General features: G+C 33.5%; 1 protein-coding gene across 1 annotated transcript; it reads right to left on the reverse strand.

Moving 5' to 3' along the window:
* Positions 1 to 6,494: 6,494 nt before the first annotated feature.
* On the reverse strand, positions 6,495 to 8,242 carry LOC136230030 (cyclin-dependent kinase inhibitor 7-like). The gene is made up of 4 exons (XM_066018958.1): positions 7,743 to 8,242; positions 7,521 to 7,570; positions 7,127 to 7,312; positions 6,495 to 6,937 (listed from the first exon to the last, which is right to left on the reverse strand). Exons 1-4 carry the CDS (start codon positions 8,076 to 8,078, stop codon positions 6,868 to 6,870), a joined length of 642 nt encoding a protein of 213 aa, XP_065875030.1. The 5' UTR covers positions 8,079 to 8,242; the 3' UTR covers positions 6,495 to 6,867.
* Positions 8,243 to 19,594: the final 11,352 nt, after the last annotated feature.

Consider the following 19,594-nt stretch of genomic DNA (forward strand, 5'->3'; position numbering starts at 1 on the left):
TAATTACATTATTATCACCAAGTGAAATAAAATTAAAATATTAAGGATTACTTGAGTCATGTTTTTTTTTTTCATTTGTGCATCTTTTTTTTTATAGATTTTTCTTTTTGCATCTTAATACACAAGAAATATCATACAAATGTTTTTTTTTTCTTACACTGAATTTCAAATAATTTGTTAGTTAATTTTTCTGTTTTGGAATATATATTTTCTTAAAGGACAAAGGATAGAAATACTTCTATCGTTTTCAGTTCAGCCAAAATTGATTTTGTCCCTAATATAGTACAATGGAGATTCTAAATTGAGATAATTTTACACATTAAATGTTAACTTATTCTATACTAATTGCATATCACTATATTTAGTGAACACGTGTAGAATATATGATAAAAATTCGAATAAGATGAGACTCATATAATGTCATATTTTTATATGTATTTTTAATATATGTTTCTGACCGGTGAGTTACCTACTAGTTGTAGGGCAGGAAAATCTATTACACAAACTATCCTTTTAAGCCAGACATAACATGATATGCAAATTGAATAATGATTATGAGATTCGTGATTAGGAGATAACTTTGTTAGTAATATCTAAAATTGATTTAAGTTGCTAATATTAGACCTTTATTCATGTCTTTTATAATCGTAAAAATAAAATTGATCATGCTTGAATATTAAAAATAAGAATAAGGTTTAAATTTACCTATATTATTTTTGCAAAAGTGTCAATTTACTCCTAATATAAGAAATGGTAAAATTTTACGGTATTTATTTCAAAAAATTTGTTAGATCAGAATAAATTTGATATTACTTAAAAATGTTAACGATGAAGTAAATTCAGACTTATCCCTTAAAAATCTTATTATTAGATGTGATTAAACCAAAAAAACAAAAATACAGACAATTATATGAATAGTAAAATAGAAATCAAAAGAATGGAGTTAGACAAATCTGAGGTCTGTATTAGCAGTCTCTTTAAGCCGGATTTCGTCGCTATTGACGATCGTCTTCCAGGATATAACAGATTACGCAAGCAAACTCTTACCGTGTATAGATTCATTATCACGTTTGTTTACGAATGAACACGACTGTTCATTGATAGATACGTCTATTTACAAATGAACACCACTATTTGTTTGGAATGCTCACACTCACCCTTCTCATTCCTTCACATCCTGGAGAGTTTTGCATGGAAGGGTTCCGACTCACGACCTCCTTCAGCGTCTAGGCTTCTCTTTTGCCTCTCGTTGCGTTCTTTGTGGTAGGGATGCTGAGTCCATTAACCACTTATTCATTAGATGTTCCTTTGCAGATTTTCTGTGGAGGGCCCTTGAGATTCATTTTGACTGCGCTTTACCTCGTCATTCTCGATTCATCCACTTCTTCAGCACTCTTCGTAGCATTCATTTTGGCTCACAGGTGTCGATGATCTGGCGTGTTGCCGTTGTCTCTTGCATCTGGTTAGTCTGACATTATAGGAATGAAGCAACCTTTAAGGAGGTTTCTCTCCTTCTATTCAACACTCGAAGATCACCCTATTTCGAATGATTCGAGAGTCATTTGCTTCTTCTAAAGGTTTTTGCTTTTCAAGGAGAGATGTCGATATCTTATCCCATCTTCTGGCTTCTCCAAGGCCACCTCCGGCTCCCAATATTATTCCGGTCCATTGGCTTAAACCTCCTCCGGGTTGGGTTAAAGTCAATGTGGACGGCTCTGCTTTTGGTACTCTTGGCGAGGCGGGAGCGGAAGGTATCTTTCGTAACTATCGCAGCTTTGCTCTAGGATGAACATTATTTTTACACATATCTTTAGGGAAGGGAATCGCGTTGCTGATGCTTTGGCAAAATTTGGAGTCTCTTCCTCTGTGATCAATTGGTGGCCTTCAGCTCCTGCTTTTTGTCACAGGTTTATCAATGATGACATCTGTAATTTTTTTCATTTGCGTTTTTCTTGATCTTTCCTAAACTTTTCTCCTTCCACCTTCTTCTTATTTGTTCTCCTTCATCTTCTCTTGTTCAAACATTCATCTTTTCTTTTTTTAATATATGACGGGTTTGTCAGTTCTTGGGCCATGGGTACTCTCCCCGCTCAAGGTCTGTCTCGTCCCAATTTCTATCAAAAAAAAATTATTTTTTTTTTATTTTTTTATTGAAACAATTAATTTTTTTTATTGAAAATATATAGAAAATTAATATCTATATACAACCCTATTCTATATATCATTTATCTTAAATTAATTATATAATTTTATTGTCCAACAATTATAAATATTATTCATTAGAGGTCAATTCATTTTATAACCTACATTCTATTAATAAAACATATTGACTTAAAAAAGCTTTCTTACAATTATAAATATTATTCATTAGAGGTCAATTCATTTTATAATCTACATTCTATTAATAAAACATATTGACTTAAAAAAGCTTATCTAGAAATTTTATGAAATTTCATCCTAAAACGTACATCGAATTAAAATAGCTAGGCTATTAATTAGCTTTTTTCTATTAGAAAAGTCAAAAGGAAAAGATTTAATTTTGTCTTTATATTTATTTATTTTATAAATTAACCTCCTTATTATCTAATTATTACAAACAAACCTCAAAATAAAAATAAAAATTCAAACTCACCATCTCTCTTCTCTCTTCCTCTTCAATTTCTTTCATTCCATTCTTCCCCAAAACAAAAATAAAAATTCAAACTCACAAACTCACAATCTCTCTTCTCTCTTTCTCTTCAATTGTGCGTTTCAATCGATTGTTATTACAATGAGTTCGCTTGCAATTTCTTTTATCATGACTGTCCAGGTGTCGCGAACTTCAATAGCTTTGATAATGCTAATAGATCGTTTATATTACCTAGTGTTTTATACTTTTTAAAATAAACTTCATTCATTTTTTTAGTGAAACACTTTATGCATCAGCTAATTAAAGAAGTTCTACATTTATATAAAATTAATAAACAAATGGTAATATATTGGAAAGATTAGGATTATATTGGAAAAAAATAAAAAAAACAATAAATTATTTATCATTACAAAATAGGGTAAAGAGTAATTTTTCATTTTAAATTTTATTTAATTTAATTTGATTATTGACTATAATAAAATAACTAAAAGAGTTGACAAAAACAAAACCTTATAGACTATATAATTGTTTTTAAAAACACATCAATTGAATAATAGATATTTAAAAACATAAAGATTTTCCTCAAAAGAACATAAAGATTAATTTAATGCTTCCCCTATTATTTAACTACATCAAAATTACGAGAAATGCTAATGTAATTCAATATTGCATTAGATGATTCTAATATAATGTTGAGATAATTTATTTAATTGCACTCTACAAGATATTTAACTTTTATAAATGGCATTTTGTGGGGAGGATACCTACATGGTTATAGCCGCTATAAAATTCAGGGTCTATATGGAGATTAAATTAGGGAAGATTAGATAGCTAGAATGTCAAGATTAATAAAGGTTAATTGAAGATTAGTTTGAGTTCCACCAAGGTTTTCATTGGAATGTGATTGTGTAATTAATTTTTGCAGCATAATATCAAATTTAATTCTCTTTAATTGGAATTTACGTTTGAAGGTTTTTTTGTCTCCTATTTTTTAAATTATTAATTTATTGATTACTTTTTTAATTTTAATATTATATAATAAACTATTTAAAACTTTCATTCGTAGTTAACCTATAAACATATCAATCTTTGTTTTCTTTGTGCAAAAAAGAAAATTAAAACTCGAGTGGGCTTAATTATAATTTGGCTCTTTTTAAGAAAAAGTTTAACAGCAATCCTTAATTGTTGTAACTAACTAACCATTATAAGCAATCTTAGCAAAAATGCTAATATTATTACAGTATTAGAGAATAAACCTCCTTTATTTGGGGAAAGTGTAAGAACAATTATTGGTTGTGAATTAAATGCTAAATAAAAAGTTGATACCTACATAATTATAATTACAACTTTAATTAGGTATATATGATCACGAGATTCAGCTAGGGTCCATTCATTCTCTCTTTTCATTTTACTTTCCCAACTTATGGAGTGATCCAATTACTAAGCTTTACTTTTTTACTCTTTTTTTTTCAGTTAATGAGGATTCATCTCTAATATGGTAACATTTTTACATTTTGTTATGTTAATTAATTATGTAATTTCTTTTTTCACTAATTAATTTCGAATATATATATATATATGTGTAAAGAATGATCTTGTATTAAAAAGAGTCATGGAAAATACAAGACGAAAGAAATTCTCCAACTAATATTTGACGAGAAAGTAGGTTACAAGTCCATTTGGCTAGCTCGGGTGCAACAGAATTACATTCTCTACTTTCAAAAACGACACTGGAACTAGTAGTAGTATTTAAGGTCCGTTTGGTTCACATGTTCATGTGTGCTGTTAGATAGAATCAATTAGTTGATTTTTCTGTTAAAAGCATACGTTTCGAAATTTTATCAAGCACTTTTTAGTCTCCTATTTAGAATTAAAAGTCAAAAGGCAGTTCCGAAAATAACAACAAATGGACACTTAGTTATTGAGAATGTCACATATATTCTTATTATGTAAAATAGCACAATATTATTCGCATGGTAGAAATTCTAGTTAAATTCCATGATGAATATCCCAGCTAATTTTTTCAAATTTTTATGTAAAAATCAATAAAAAGTAGGCCTAATGCATACCCAGCCCCCTAAAGTTGTCCGTTTTGTTCATTTAACCCCCTCACCTTACGGGACAACCCTTTAACCCCCTAAACTCCAAAAAAACGCTACTTTTAACCCCATACTTTAAACTGCCGAGATATAATGTTGTCCGTGTGTGTCACGCGCGTGACACGTGTGTATCCCGCATTACCCAGCCCCCTAAAGTTGTCCGTTTTGTTTATTTAACCCCCTCACCTTACGGGACAACCCTTTAACCCCTTAAACTCCAAAAAAACGCTACTTTTAATCCCATATGGGAAAGTCCTTAATATTGAAAATTTGCTATAAATATCATTTAATCATCACTTCTCTTCCACTGTATTCTATACTTCATGTGAAATCAGATTTTAACTCTTCCTTTGTATTGCCTTCCACTGTACCTATATACACTGTGGTCATAATTCATACAAAGTTAAAGCATTTTTTACAATTCCAACGTGGATTGAGACAAAAAAAAAGCACCAATTAAAAATTAGAAAGACAACAATTAAATCTTCTTTATCTCTAATGCTCGCACTTGAGTTGGAACTAGGAGTTTTTTTGGAGTTTAGGGGGTTAAAGGGTTGTCCCGTGAGGTGAGAGAGTTAAATGAACAAAATGGACAACTTTAAGGGGCTGGGTATGCTTTTTTTTTTTACTGTTGGAGGCAAGAACAAAATCCTCCCACGCGCCTTCTGTGTTTGGAACACAAACGTTGACTAGGTCAATCCTACGTCGGACGATATGGGGTTAAAAGTAGCGTTTTTTTGGAGTTTAGGGGGTTAAAGGGTTGTCCCGTAAAGTGATGAGGTTAAATGAACAAAACGGACAACTTTAGGGGGCTAAGTATGCATTAGGCCTAAAAAGTATCTATAAAATTTCTTAGGAAAGATAAATAAGCTATAATTTAAATCATAGGGTAATAGTATCCCATTTTGTTCAATAAGGATAACATTGACAATAACCTAAAGAGCAAAGTTAATCTTTATCTCATTTTTCAGTAATTGAATTTATTTAATGCAACTTAAATATAAAAAGATTCTAATACTATGAGAAAAAACTATATATTGCATTTTGAAGACATGAAAGCAGTACATTTATAAATTATAAAAGAAATTTGAAATAAGCTTGATAAAGCAGTAATCGTTTTCTTCGTTCATAGGTTAAAAATTGATCACTTTTTGTTTTTGAGGAAAGTTTTTTATCACCTTAAAACACATAATTCAAAAGCAGTAATTCGGGGTCGAAAAAACAAACAGAAATTTGGTAGTAACAAAAATAAAATCCAGAAATTTAACATTTTGAATTTGAAAGCAATTCCACTTCCACATGGGGGCAAAAGAAGATCAGCTTTATAGTTTCAACACGTGTCCGTTCCTTACACGGCATGGTGCGTGCACCTGCTTCTTTCTTCACCAATCCCTCTCTTTCTCTCTCTCTCGCTCTCTCTCTCATCATCTACCTCTTCTTCTTCTTATTCTCTCTCCTCTTCTTGATATTTTTCTGCCTTTGATTGATTTTACAATTAAGAAAAAGTTTTCTATCCCTAATAAATGAAGATAACCGAAAAAATCCAAAAGAGAGAAAAATACAGGGCTGTAGTAGAAAACGACGAAGAAAACAGATTCATGTTTTTTTCTCTTCAAAGAGTAAGAGAAGCTAATGCTGATAAAATGGAAACTGTACCAAATGGAATCAGAGAGAAGAAATTTTGCAGACAAACAGACGAAATATTTCGCAGAGAAAGTTTCATTTACTTATATATATATATATATATATATATATAGCTAAACAAATAAGAAAATCAAAGCCTACTTTCGTTATTCAACTGTTTGCTCTTCGACATGTGGATTTTTTTTTATTTCTGCAATTCCTTTTTTTGCAGAAAGAATATTCATCCGTATGAACTCACCGTACAGGAGAACAAACAGAGAAGCTTAAGCTTCTAATAATTCTAACCGATTAAAAATAGTAAGAGCTAGAGAGAGACATAGAGCTGTACACTGAGCCACAACAATGGTGATAGAAGAAGAATTAATTAAGAAGAAAAGACCTGAAAACTTAATTACCGGCAGTAGCAGAACCTAAAAATTGATAGTCTGATGGAATTATGAGGAATTAGCCTAGGTAAGCAAGGAAGCATTGCTTTTCTTCCTTATCTTTTTTGCTTTACGGCTTTAATCGCACCCACTCGTACCGTCCTTCTAATGGCTCGTCCTTCACAATATCGTAGTTATACCTGCCATAACAAAAATAAAATTGAATACTTATTAATTACTGTATTCTTCATCATTAGATTATCGATTACCGTGCTAGCTAGTAGATAAATTTTCACAGAAACAAACAGGCGCGGAAGTTGTGCTAAAATTGATGCTAATGGTTAATGAATGCACATGCATTCGCATGAGTGAAGAATGTTTGAATTTACTTGTCAGCAAATCGTTTTTGGATATTCTTCTCAGCCTCGGTGAAGAATTCGTCCAGCTCCGCTTCTGTTGGCATCTTCGTAGCCGTTGATCTGCGGCGAGAATTCTCCGCCGACGTTGGCCTAGCCATCGAATCCAGTTCTTCTGATGATTCCGCTCGAAGCTGGCTTGACGGCGCCGTCTCTCTCCTGTGCGTACAAAGAAAAAGAGAATTAAGATCAGTAGTTGTGTACATATATAGAAGAGGAAGAGGAAGAGAGTTTTAAAACGGAAGAATTAATTAATAAGATGGATCGGTGACATTTTGAATTTCGAAATCGTAGAGACGTGTGGGCTGTAACTTAACATTGAACTAAAAGATAATAATATTTTAAAAAAGAAAATATAAAGGCAAACCTTTCTCTACAGCTATAATACACTGATGTTTCAACTTCGACGCTCTCGTCCTGCAAAAGGTGAAAAGAAAGGACGAACGAAATTTAAAATTCAGAGAAACGAAATTATTGAAAATAAAGGCAAGCAGTTAAAGCAGGAGAAACCGAAATTCTACTGGAATTCATAAAGGCATAATTTATCATACGTTGTGTTGTTTAATGGAGTATTAATTTAAAATTTCACCTCCAGATCTGCGAATTGATGAATTCTCTGATCACTTGATCCGTTACTGGAACAACAAGAAGCGGAAGCGTGATCCGAGCTAGCAAACGATTTACATCTATCCTGAATAAAACTCGGTTGACCGGAATCGGAATCCATAGGCGGTGAAACCGACAGTGAATTTTCAGGCGTAATCATGACGCGTCTTCGGTTTGTTGCACTCTTCAATTCAATGTACGATACAATTTCCTCATTCTCCACTTTCCTTTTCCTCGAACTTCCAGTAGCTGTAGCCGCAGCAGCCAAGGCTAAAGCTCGAGCTCTCGTTTTCACTCCCACCTGAGCCATTCCCGCCATGAAAATCTCCTGAATTCCTCCCTGAATTCTCTGGTTTCCCTCGTGTTTTGATGATGACGATGATGATGATGAGGGAGAGAGGGAGAGAGATATTTACCGGTAAGGATTTACAAGCTGAAAGAGGGTTTGTAGAGGAAGGAAATGGGAAGGCTAAAAAGGACAAAAGAATTGCTGAATTGGTGTTATTTTTAGTTGCGTGGTGGGGATGGTGATTGGGTGGTCCATGTTTCTAGTTAACAGTGACGGGGGAATCTGTTGTGACGGGGTTTTTGACGGCGCCGTTATCCAGATCGGAAATGCCGTGGAAGGGAATGCGCTTAAGTGTGGACAAATGCGTGAGGGACACGTGGATATGCGCACGTTAAGAGGAATATTTAACAGTGGGGTGTAATGATTATTACTTGATGGTGAAAACGAGAGATAATCCGTACGGTGGAAGTTGTGAATTACTAAAATATAAGAAACGCAGTTGGTGTTTTTATATCCATTTGGCGTTGTGCGTAATTACTGTGTATTCAATGACGTAATTACTTTGTGGCCCTTTAATTTATTGGTGAACAACAAAAATGGCATGTTATAAGCTTCTTTTTTTCCTTTTATTTATTGCTAATAAACCTTCTAATTAATTTTTAAATTTACAGAGAGTTTGAGTTTAGGTCTTTACGAGTGTGATGCATCTCCTGCGAATTATGACATTTTTATTTTTTATTTTTATAGTTATGGACTTCCTAGAATGACCTGTCTTTAAGGATGGATTTGTTTTTCGTGTTTCGTACAGGATAGCCCTCCATTGTAAAAAAAAAGTAAAAAATCAACTATACTTATGGGATAAAGTTCAAATTTACATATATTGTTGTGAAATATAAATCCGTAAAATTTTATTTCTAATATTTTCAAATGATGTGAATTTTACCTTTACTTGACATAAAATTTGAATAAATTAATTGTTATTTAAATTATTATTTAACTGTCACATCAACCCTTTAAACATCAATTATGTTTAATGCAATTAAAAAAATTACCAAAATATCAATATATGCGAGATAAAAATTAATCATAAACAAACTTGTATAAAATACTTATTATGTTATTAAAACAATTGTAAACAAATTGTCAAAATACTCTAAACTCCTAACATTTATCAACATACTTGTTTGGAAAATTCGGTGTGCCAATCGAATACCTATCAAATTATTCCATTCAAAATTTCTATTATTATGTACATATAAATTTGATGATCTTTGACAGTGTTTAGGATAGAATTGCATAATTTCAAATGCTAATAGTAAATTTTTACTTTTTCAAAAACGATTGGGTAAATTTAAATGTGTCCTTATTATTTTCTCTTAGGGAGAAAAAATTAGGGTATAATACAATATGTTATAATTTACACGGTGTTTGGTTGGACACAATTACAATAGGAATGAAAAGGATTTTTTTTTTCTATTTTCAATGCTTAATTAAGTAATATTAAAAGATAAGTTGGATTTATAATCGATCTATGTATAAAATAAGACAATTTTAAACATAACATCATTTACTAAATGAATTTTAAATTTTATTAATGAAAAATATTTTTTTTATGTGTAATTTAATATTCTTTCTCGCCTCTAGCATTTTGTCCTCAATAAGACTTGAACTTCTACGTTAAAAAAACTATTTTTTTTGTTATTTAGGTTTGAAATTGCACTTTCTAATACATGTCGTTTTTTTAAATTATATCATTTTATATATTGAGGGGAAAGTGTAATGGGGGAAATGTGTAAAATTTTAAGTTGTGTAATGTGTGTGTGTGTGTCGGGGGGGAGAGTGAATATATATAATGAGGAAAAGTGATGATGTAAAATGAGGGAGAGTAATTAGGCAATAGGAGGCTTTGATGTGTGAGACATTGTAACGTCTACTGTCTCTGTGTCTCAAGTTAGCGTAAGAAACGCTATAGGGAAAATGACTAGTCTCCTCGAGACTTGTCACTAGAATTGGCCTAAGTTCTTCCCATCTTTTACAAAATTCACTCTTTCCAATAACCATATAATAAATTTATACATTATCCATTAAATTATTTTATGATATAATTTCATCTCCATAATAAACGAATAGCACGTTTGAATTATCTATTGTATAATTAAATTGTATATTTGGGTCAAGTGTCAGCTAATAATTGTTGTTGATGATGTTAGTTGTTTTCTGTTGCATTTAACTCCTTGCGGATGTTGTTTTTTTGTAATTTCTTACCATTGTTATTATCTAATTAATTATTAGTGTCCGGTAAATTTATAATTAACTATTATTGTTAGTATTTAAAATGTCAAATATATATATATATATATATTAATAAAAAAATTATAAAAAGAAAAATTGCAATACATAAATTAATAAAAGTAATCTAAATAACTAAATAATAATTAAAAATAATCTATTGAAAGGAGTAACATTTTGTTCTTTCTATAATAATATTATAGAAATAGAAATAACGTTAAAGAAGAAATGTATTTTGTGGAAATAAGAAAAACAATTTTATCATTATCAAATAAATACAAGGATATGTGAAAAACTTTAAAATTCAGCTTTTTGTGAAAAGCTCCAAAACAAAACAAGATTGTATAAAAAAAATACCTAAAAGCTATTGTTGTATAAGAGCATTTCTTATGCAAAAAAATCTTCAAAAGTTGTCAAAACTTAACAAATAATTTTAAAATATATTATTTTATTTTCTCTGTCATCAATATCACTTTTGGTAACTTAAAAAAAATACTTCAATGCTAAGCGGTTTCAAAAATTATCACTATGGTTTCACAAATCATTACTTTAAGTATAATTTATTTTAATTATAAATATTATTATAAATATGGACTAATATTAACAACTAAATAATGTTTTATAGTAAAAAAAAAGATAAAGTAAATGTGTTAAAGTGTGTCAAAAAATGCCTATATTGCAATAAAAATATTAAGCAACCACTATTACTTTAATGGAAGACACTCTTCTAAGCACCATCCATCTTATAAAACATCATTTCAAGCACCTCATTAGAGATGCTCTAAGTGCCTATTTTGTTTTTGTTTTTTGGAACTGTTTTTTGCCTTTTAAGTCTAAACATGGAACAAAAAATGAGTGATGAAAATTCGAAACAGCCGTTTTTAATAGATAAAACAACTAATATTTGCTATCAATCTGTAATAACAAACAGCTGATAACAACAACAAACAGAAACAAGCAAAACAAACAAGACCTAAACCTAACCAAACACCATATTTCTTACGGCTTGGAGTGGAATGTTAAACGCGGCTCAGAAAAGTTGAAATAAACACCTGCTAAAAAATTAATAAGGATTTGTTTGTTTCACATGTTCCTATTTGTTGTTTGTTGCCGTTTGCTGTTACTCATAGGTAACAGATATTAGTTAAAAACAATTATTTCAAATTTTTACCAAACATTTTTTTTGTCTCTTATTAAAATTAAAAACCAAAAAGCAGTTCCAAAAATTGAAACAAACGAGTCACTAAGAGTATAATTCTATTTTTATAAAACATATCAATATTTTGTATTATTATGCTTACGGGTGCACATGGTAGGTTAACCAGTCCATTAAAATTAATTCGGTCACATTTAATCGGTTTTTTAAAAATACTAACCATATGCTAGTCCACTAAATTCGGTTAACCACTAATCAATTAACCAAATATTTCGGTTTCTAACCATTAGTAAATAAAAATAAAGTCTCAGTGTTAGTTTGTTTTCTTTCCTGTTTCTACCAAAAAAAAAGTAAATAAAAATAAAAATAAAAAGTTTAATTTTTATTGTGAATGAGACGATGGTCAATAACGAGTTGAAGATATTAACGATGGAAATAGAAATAGAAATATGCATCCATTATGTCTATGTGGTTTATAGACTAAGGAGTGAATGAAATAAAAAGAGTATCGACAGAAACCGGAGATGATCAACTAACTAAAATTTTACTTATGATTCAGAAAATACAATCTTTAACGAAGGAAAAAAAAATACAGAACCGGTAAACTATAAACTTAGGTTTAATATATTTTTCATTTTATAATTACTCATTATACCCCCTCAAATTTCATAATATTGTCAAAGCCTATATATAAAAGTTGAATACTACTGTATTTTTTCTATTTGTTTATTATTTATTTTGCTTACAGAAGGAGGAGGAATTTAGAGTTGACTTGACCAAAACGTGGTAAACAAGTAAGGAATAAATTAGAAAAATTAGAGTAGTATCTAAGATATATAGTAGTTTGCAATATGGGCACTCTGATGCAGACATCACCTACAAGGTTCCAAGGCAAGATGGAGGATTGCCTCACACGATGTGTAATATCAGCCACACGTTGTGGAGTCAGGATCCATACGGGTAAAGGGGCACGACGTGTGGAAAGCTTGCTGAGCTCCTAGAATTCCTGTGGAATTCACACGGTGTATGGTTTTCCTTCACACGTCGTGTGACCTGTGAAATGAGAATATTGAAGACTCATCGTCGAGCAAGAAGCGGCCGGAGAAATTTACCACACGGTGTGTCAAACATATCACACGTTGTACGTGTGAGATGAATTCCTCACAAAGGAGACCAAACTGCAAGATTCCTGTTTTGAACCTTATTACTATTTTGTCATTATGATATTATTGTTTTACCATTGATGCTTATTTACCAGTCTAACACTTAGCTATTTTACCCCATCTTACCCCTATTCCTCTCTTTATTAGATGTAACCCTAGCAAGGGTTTTATAGTCTTTTCAATTTAAATTAGGGTAGGTATTTAAACCCCAATTTTTGTAAGGATGTTCATCTTTTTCAATCAAAGTACAAAAAAAAAAACTCCCTTGAAGATAAGGTTTCTATTTTCTTATTTGGAACTCACTCCTTCTAGTTCAAGCTAGTAAAGAAACTTTTTCGGGAAAACCGGTTTTCGGGTATCTAGAATGGTTTATGCCATGATCAGTAAACTCTTTATTGATTTAAAATCAAAATCAACTCTATAATTATTTGCTTGTGTCACTCTTTAATTTATGTTTATTAGGAGGTTTTAATTAGGAATTGAGATTCTCTCGAATTGAATTGGGATCATATTGTCATCTAACTATTAATTATAAAATTGATGGTTGAGATTTATTTACTAAATTATAAAAATTAATTATTCATTTTTTTAATAATTAAATTTTAACTCATGATTTTGTAATAAATAATTGAGATATATTAAATATTACCAATGGAGTTTCAATTTGAGAGGATCTAAATCTCTTGCTTGCATTAATTAATCAATTACTTGGTGATGATGTCTCAAGAATATGCCGCGGAAGTCTTCCGAAAATGCCTAATTTGTTGTTATCGTCGTAATTTTTAACTTTTTTTTATCCATTTCATATCCTTTTTATGATTATAGTAATTTCACATACATTTTCATCATTTTACGTATCTAAATCATTTTCGTATATTTTCATATGTTTTTATAAGGTTCCATCATAAATAAAAGTCAGGACTAATGAAGATAACTCGGGTGACAAAGGATGCCATTTTAATGAGGAAGCAGGGCACCTCGGCAAGGTGCATCCCTACCTCACCGAGGTGAAAATAAAAGGGAAAATATTTGTTTTCATCTCTACACCTCGATGAGGTTCTTGTAGAAAGTATTAAGAACCTTTATTTTCTTACGCGGTTTCAAATTCTCAATTGCAAACTTTCGGTGTATAACTGCCCCATCCCAAAAATGGAAAGTTTTGACAGTTGGAGGACACCAGTAGACTTGGTTTTGGGGAGTATATGTGACTTCTCACTATAAAAGGAGACATTGGGAGCCATTTGAAGATATACCGAGCTTCTGCTTAAACTTTTTCCCCCTCTTAATGTTAGTTTACTGATTCTTTTCTTTAAGAATTAGCAGTTTATGTGTTGTTATTATAGTTTCTCTTATTAAATTGTTGTTTGTATAATAATTCAACCAATAAAAGTAAGTTTTTCACTTCATCAAAGAAATTTCGTTCGGCAATCGTCACTACGGTTTCTTCTAATCCATACTTTACTTTTATTACTATGAACTTAATTATCTATATTTCTAAGGTGAGTTTTAATCTAATCATGAGCTAAAACCTCCTTAACTAAGGCTAAAAGCGGAACTTAATCTTACTTATGTGATAATCACGTTTAACCTAATCAAGCTATGTTTATTAATTTGAGAACTAACTTATGATTTTTAATGTTTGTTCGAGATGGACCAAATCCCAACTCGAATATAATTAATCATTTATTTTGACCATGATTAAAATGATTAATTGAAATTCATAAGTTGGACCTAATTATCATTCAATGTGGCTTATTGGTTTTCCAAGGTTTTTTATGAATTTTAATAATGTCTTTGATTTACTACTTTATCCCAAAGTAACGTAATAAATCGAAGGTTTGAAACTAAGAAAATTTAATGCTTATTTGGATTAATTACTTCAGTCGGACCAATGCAAAGTAATTAATAAAAACTTTAAAACTAATAACTCGAGAGGTTTGTTATAAATCTTAATTAATCACTTTAGCCGGACCAAGGTAAAGTAGTCAATAAAGGTTTAGATTTAATAAAACTCAAAGCTTCTTTAGATTAATTAAAGGTAAAGTAATTAATCCAAAATTTAAAACCAATAGCTCGAGAACCTATTAGTTAATAAGAAAATCACCATCTTTATAGAGAAAAAAAACTTGAAAAAGGTTAAGTATTATTACTAAGCAAAAATGTTAAGTGAAGCTAAAAGTCTTAGTTTCTTCTATTAGAAGTAATATCTCTTCTAAATTTGTGTAATTTTCATTTCACTTTTTAAGTAAATCTTAAATTGGGTATCCAAGAAACTCTACTTTTCAATTGGCTCCAAAGCTACCATCCTAGGTGACTCTATTAAATTGAATCTGCCGAGCCAGCTACCATCCTAAGTGACTCTATTAATCATCTTTTCGACTCCAAAGCTGTTGCCAAGGGGAGCTCCCAGATCATTGGCTCAACAGGAAAAGTGATGACTAATGAGGTTAGTAATTTGAAAACTCTTGTTGATGTCCCAATTGGAAAGACTATGGGAGTCAATAAGTTGACTATGAAGAAACCTAAGGCTAACCCTAAAAAAAACCATAGTTTTTTGGATTCTTGGGATAAAAGGGGGCCTGCTGGCACCTCTTCAAGGCTCTCAGGAGCCCCGAATAAATACATGGTCTAGGGTGTGGGCCTGTGGTCAGTAGTCTTCTTTTCTGATGGACTTTTTTGTTTGGAATGTTAGAGATGCGGCTAGCAAGGATACCCGCATCCATGTTAAAGATCTAATTAAGCAATTTAATCCTTCTTTTTTTGCTCTTCTTGAAACTAAGGTTAGTGGTTCCAAAGCAGATGAGGTGGTTAGAAAGTTTAAGAATTGGAGTTGTGTCAGATCTGAGGCTACTGGTCGGGCAGGGGGGATTTGGCTTTTTTGGAAGCCAGGTCGTGTTAATATTGATATTATCAGTATGGATAATCAATTCATTCATATTAAGGTTTGTTACCCTGGTAATAAAACTTTCTTTGTCACCTTTGTTTATGCCGATCCTGTTTTGACTAACCGAAAAAGGCTGTGGTAGATCATGTATTCTATAAGTACAAGCATGGTGGATGCTTGGATGGTGGCTGGGGACTTTAATGATATTGCCCTTATGAATGATCAGAAGGGGGGGTAATCATTATGTGAACCGGTGCCTAAATCACTGGCAGAATATGGATTTATGCGGGCTGTCTGACCTGGGAGCCACTGGTCACAAGTTTACTTGGAAAAGGAATAGCGTGTTTGTTCGGTTGAACAAAGTTTACGCGAATGTTGCTGTGATTTATAGATTTCCCGAGGTGAACTTGCTGAATCTCCCTTTCCGTCATTCTGACCATTGTCCTATCCTCGTTAAGCTGGTTAAATGTCATCGGCTTAAAGGGAATAGACCTTTTAGGTACCTTGTTGCCTGGGAATCCCATCCTGAGTATAAAAATTTTGTTAAAGACAATTGGCTTCCTCATTCTAATGTTCTCCTTGCCGCTGAGGGGTTTAGAAGGAATGTGGTGGGATGGAATAAAAACATCTTTGGCCACATTATCAGAAGAAAAAATAAACTTTTAAGAAGAATTGAAGGCATTCAACGCTGTTTGGAGATCCGTTTTGATCACAGTCTGAATTGTCATCTTAGATCTCTCCAGAATGAGTTGGAAGCTGTGCTTAGATAGAAAGAGCTTCTTTGGTTCCAGAAATCTAGAAAGTCTTGGATTAAGGACGGAGACCGGAATGCCAGGTTTTTCCACCTTTCTACTATTATTAGGAGGCAGAGGAATCAGATCGATGCTATTAAAGACTCCAATGGTGATTGGGTCTATGAGGATGAAGATATTCGTCGCCTGGCCCTTGACTTCTATAAAGACCTATTTAAAGAGGATGAGGTGGATCTGGATAAAGCCCTCTCTGGTATTTCCTTTCCTAGGTTGGAGGAGGATGCTATTAAGGAAGCTTTCCATCCTATTGACCAGAAAGAAATTGATCTGGCTTTCTCTAGTATTGGAGCTACTAAGGCTCCGGGGATAGATGGTATTCCTGCTAGTTTTTACCACAAACACTGGGAAACTGTGAAGGAAGTCATTTACAGTTTTGTTAAAGGTGTTTTCGGCGGATCCAACGATATTAGGCTGGTGAATAAAACCCTCCTGGTTCTAATCCCAAAAGTTGAAAAACCTTCCTCCTTTTTACAAATGAGGCCGATTAGTCTTTGCAATGTGTTATATAAAGCTATCACTAAAATTGTGGCTAATAGAATCCGGCGTATTCTTCCTGAGATTATAAGCCAGAATCAAGGCAGTTTTGTTCCTGGCAGGCAAATGATGGATAATGTGGTTATTGCCCAGGAGATGGTTCACTCCATGAGGATGAAGAAGGGTAAGAAAGGGATTGTGGCGCTCAAGCTGGATCTGGAGAAAGCTTATGACCGTTTAAACTGGAGTTTTCTTCTAGATAGTTTAAAGAGAGTTGGTATCCCGGATATCTGGAGGAGATTGATTGAGGATTGCATTTCTTCTCCTATTTTTCAGGTTTTGATCAATGGAGATATGTCTGATGAGTTCTCTCCCTCCAGGGGAATCCGTCAAGGGGATCCTATGAGCCCCTTCCTTTTTGTTATTGCTATAGAGAGGTTGTCTCACCTGATCCAAGAGGCTGTGAGCAAGGGGATTTTCCATCATGTGTCCATCAACAAGCTTTGCCCTCCTATTACCCATTTGTTCTTCGCTGACGATGTAATGATCTTTGTGCAAGGGAATGAGGAGCAAGTCGGTGTGGTTATGGATATCCTTAATTGCATCTGCGCTGCTTCTGGCCAGAAGATCAATATCCAAAAATCTCGGATGCTTTGCTCTAAGAACATGGATAAAGGTGTTTGTAAAAGGCTAAGTGATTTATCTGGTATTCCTCTTACTCACTCTTTGGGTAAGTATCTTGGGGTCCCCCTCCATAGCGACAGAGTTTCCAAAGCCTCTTTTAAATAGACTCTGGATAAAACTAATGGGTTGTGTGCTAGTTGGAAAGCTCATTCTCTTTCCCTGGCAGGCCGTCTAACTTTAATTCAGTCTGTCAATTGCGCGGCTCCTAATCATATCATGCAAGCCTGCAGACTGCCTGAGCCTGTTCTCAATGAGCTTGACAAAATTAACCGGCGTTTCCTTTGGGGAGAATCTGGAGAGGGGAAAAAGATTCACCTTGTCCCTTGGAAGGAGGTCTGCCAGCCGAAACGTATGGGGGGTCTTGGAATTAGACAAGCTAAGGACAATAACAAAGTCTTATTAATGAAGCTTCTCTGGAGAATGTGGCAATGCCCCTCCTCTCTTTGGGTTCGTCTTCTCTGTGGTAAGTATCGAAAAGATAAAATATTTGGGGGCCCTAAGGAGAGAGTTGTCAATTATTCTTTCCTCTGGAAAGGGCTTAGCGCTGTGTTTGCAGAGTTCTGCTCAGGGGTTGGCCTGGAGGTGGGTAATGGCAAGTCCATCAGTTTCTGGAATGATACCTGAATTGGAGACAAACCGTTATTAGAAGTGTGTAGCTCCCCCTCGCCTGGTAATATCCGTAATTGGAGGATAGCCGATGTGGTGGACTCTGAGGGGGACTGGATTTGGTCAAAATTTGATACCTTCTTTAGCCTGGATACTCTCCTTAGAATTAGGGGAGTGAAGATTAGTAATCAAGAGGAAGACAAGGATATGCATTGCTGGGTCCTGACTAACAATGGAGCTTATTTCTGCAAATCGGCCTTTGAAGCTTTTACCCTCAACGGGTCCGATCCTCTCTCTGATACTTGGAAGTCAATTTGAGCCCTTAGAGTCCTTACCGTATTAGGAGTTTCCTGTGGCTGGGAGTTAAGGACATGTTGCTTACTAATTCGGATAGGCACAGACGGCATTTGGTGGATTCAGGAGCTTGCAGTAGATGCAGAGACCATGATGAAACTTTGTGTCATGCTCTTAGGGACTGCTCTAAGAGTAAAGAGGTGTGGAAGAAAATTCTCCCACACCACATTCTCTCTTCCTTCCTTGCCCACTATGAGTATGACTAGTTCTCTGATGGTGTTAGTGGGAAATTACTGGCTAACATGGAGCATGGTGACATTTTCTTTACTATCATCTGTCACCAAATTTGGAAGTGGAGGAACGAGAAGATTTTTGGTGATAAAACTGTTTTTATTCCTAACTTATCTGAGTTCTTCTCGAAAAAACTCTCTATTATTACTGGGAGTTTCAAAGAGGATTCCCTTGCCAGGTCTACCCAGAAAAGAGATGTCCACCTCGTTGGATGGAGCAGGCCGAGAGATGGGGTGGTGAAGTTGAATACGGATGGCTCCTGCCTTAACAATGGGAAGATTGCTGTCGGAGGTGTTCTTAGAGATGCGGGGGGCGCCTGGCTGTCTGGGTTCACCCAGAACCTGGGGTTGGGCTCTTCCTTTTCTGTGGAGCTTTGGGGTATTCTCTCTGGTATCAAGCTTGCCAAGAGTCAAGATGTTAAGAGGTTATCTGTGGAGTCTGATAACATGGAGGCCATCAAAATGATTTCTGATAATCATGCTATTTGTCTTAATAGCCGCAACCTTATCAAAGCTATTAAAAGGCTTTGCTCTTCCTTTGAGTTCTTAAAGTTCAGCCACATTTTCAGAGAGCAAAATCGGATTGCAGATCGCTTGGCGGCAGCTGGTCATGAGGGGATGTTAGGCGTTAGTACCCTTTCTGATCCTCCTATCTTTCTCTCTTCTCTTCTTTTAGAGGATAGGATTGGGGTTAGCTTTCCTAGGCTGATCCCAGGTTAGGTGTTCTTTGTTTGTTTGTTTTTTCATTTCCTGTTTCTACCAAAAAAAAAATTATTTAAATAATAGATAGTGAACAAAAAGATTAGTAATTACGGTCACCTCCTGGAAGCAATACTCTACTTTCACTTTATTACTCGATACGTGAGGCGCACTTGCCTTTATACACACGTATAC

This window comes from Euphorbia lathyris, chromosome 5, assembly GCF_963576675.1.
Source record: "Euphorbia lathyris chromosome 5, ddEupLath1.1, whole genome shotgun sequence".
In the NCBI taxonomy this organism is placed as follows: domain Eukaryota; kingdom Viridiplantae; phylum Streptophyta; class Magnoliopsida; order Malpighiales; family Euphorbiaceae; genus Euphorbia; species Euphorbia lathyris.

Excerpts from the sequence above, each read along its gene's own strand:
- LOC136230030 (XM_066018958.1), bottom strand. The coding sequence starts at position 8,078 with ATGGCGGGAATGGCTCAGGTGGGAGTGAAAACGAGAGCTCGAGCTTTA. Across the intron at positions 7,571-7,742 it reads ATCAATTCGCAGATCTGGAG|GACGAGAGCGTCGAAGTTGA; the intron begins GTGAAATTTTAA and ends CACCTTTTGCAG. Across the intron at positions 6,938-7,126 it reads CAAAAACGATTTGCTGACAA|GTATAACTACGATATTGTGA; the intron begins GTAAATTCAAAC and ends TTGTTATGGCAG.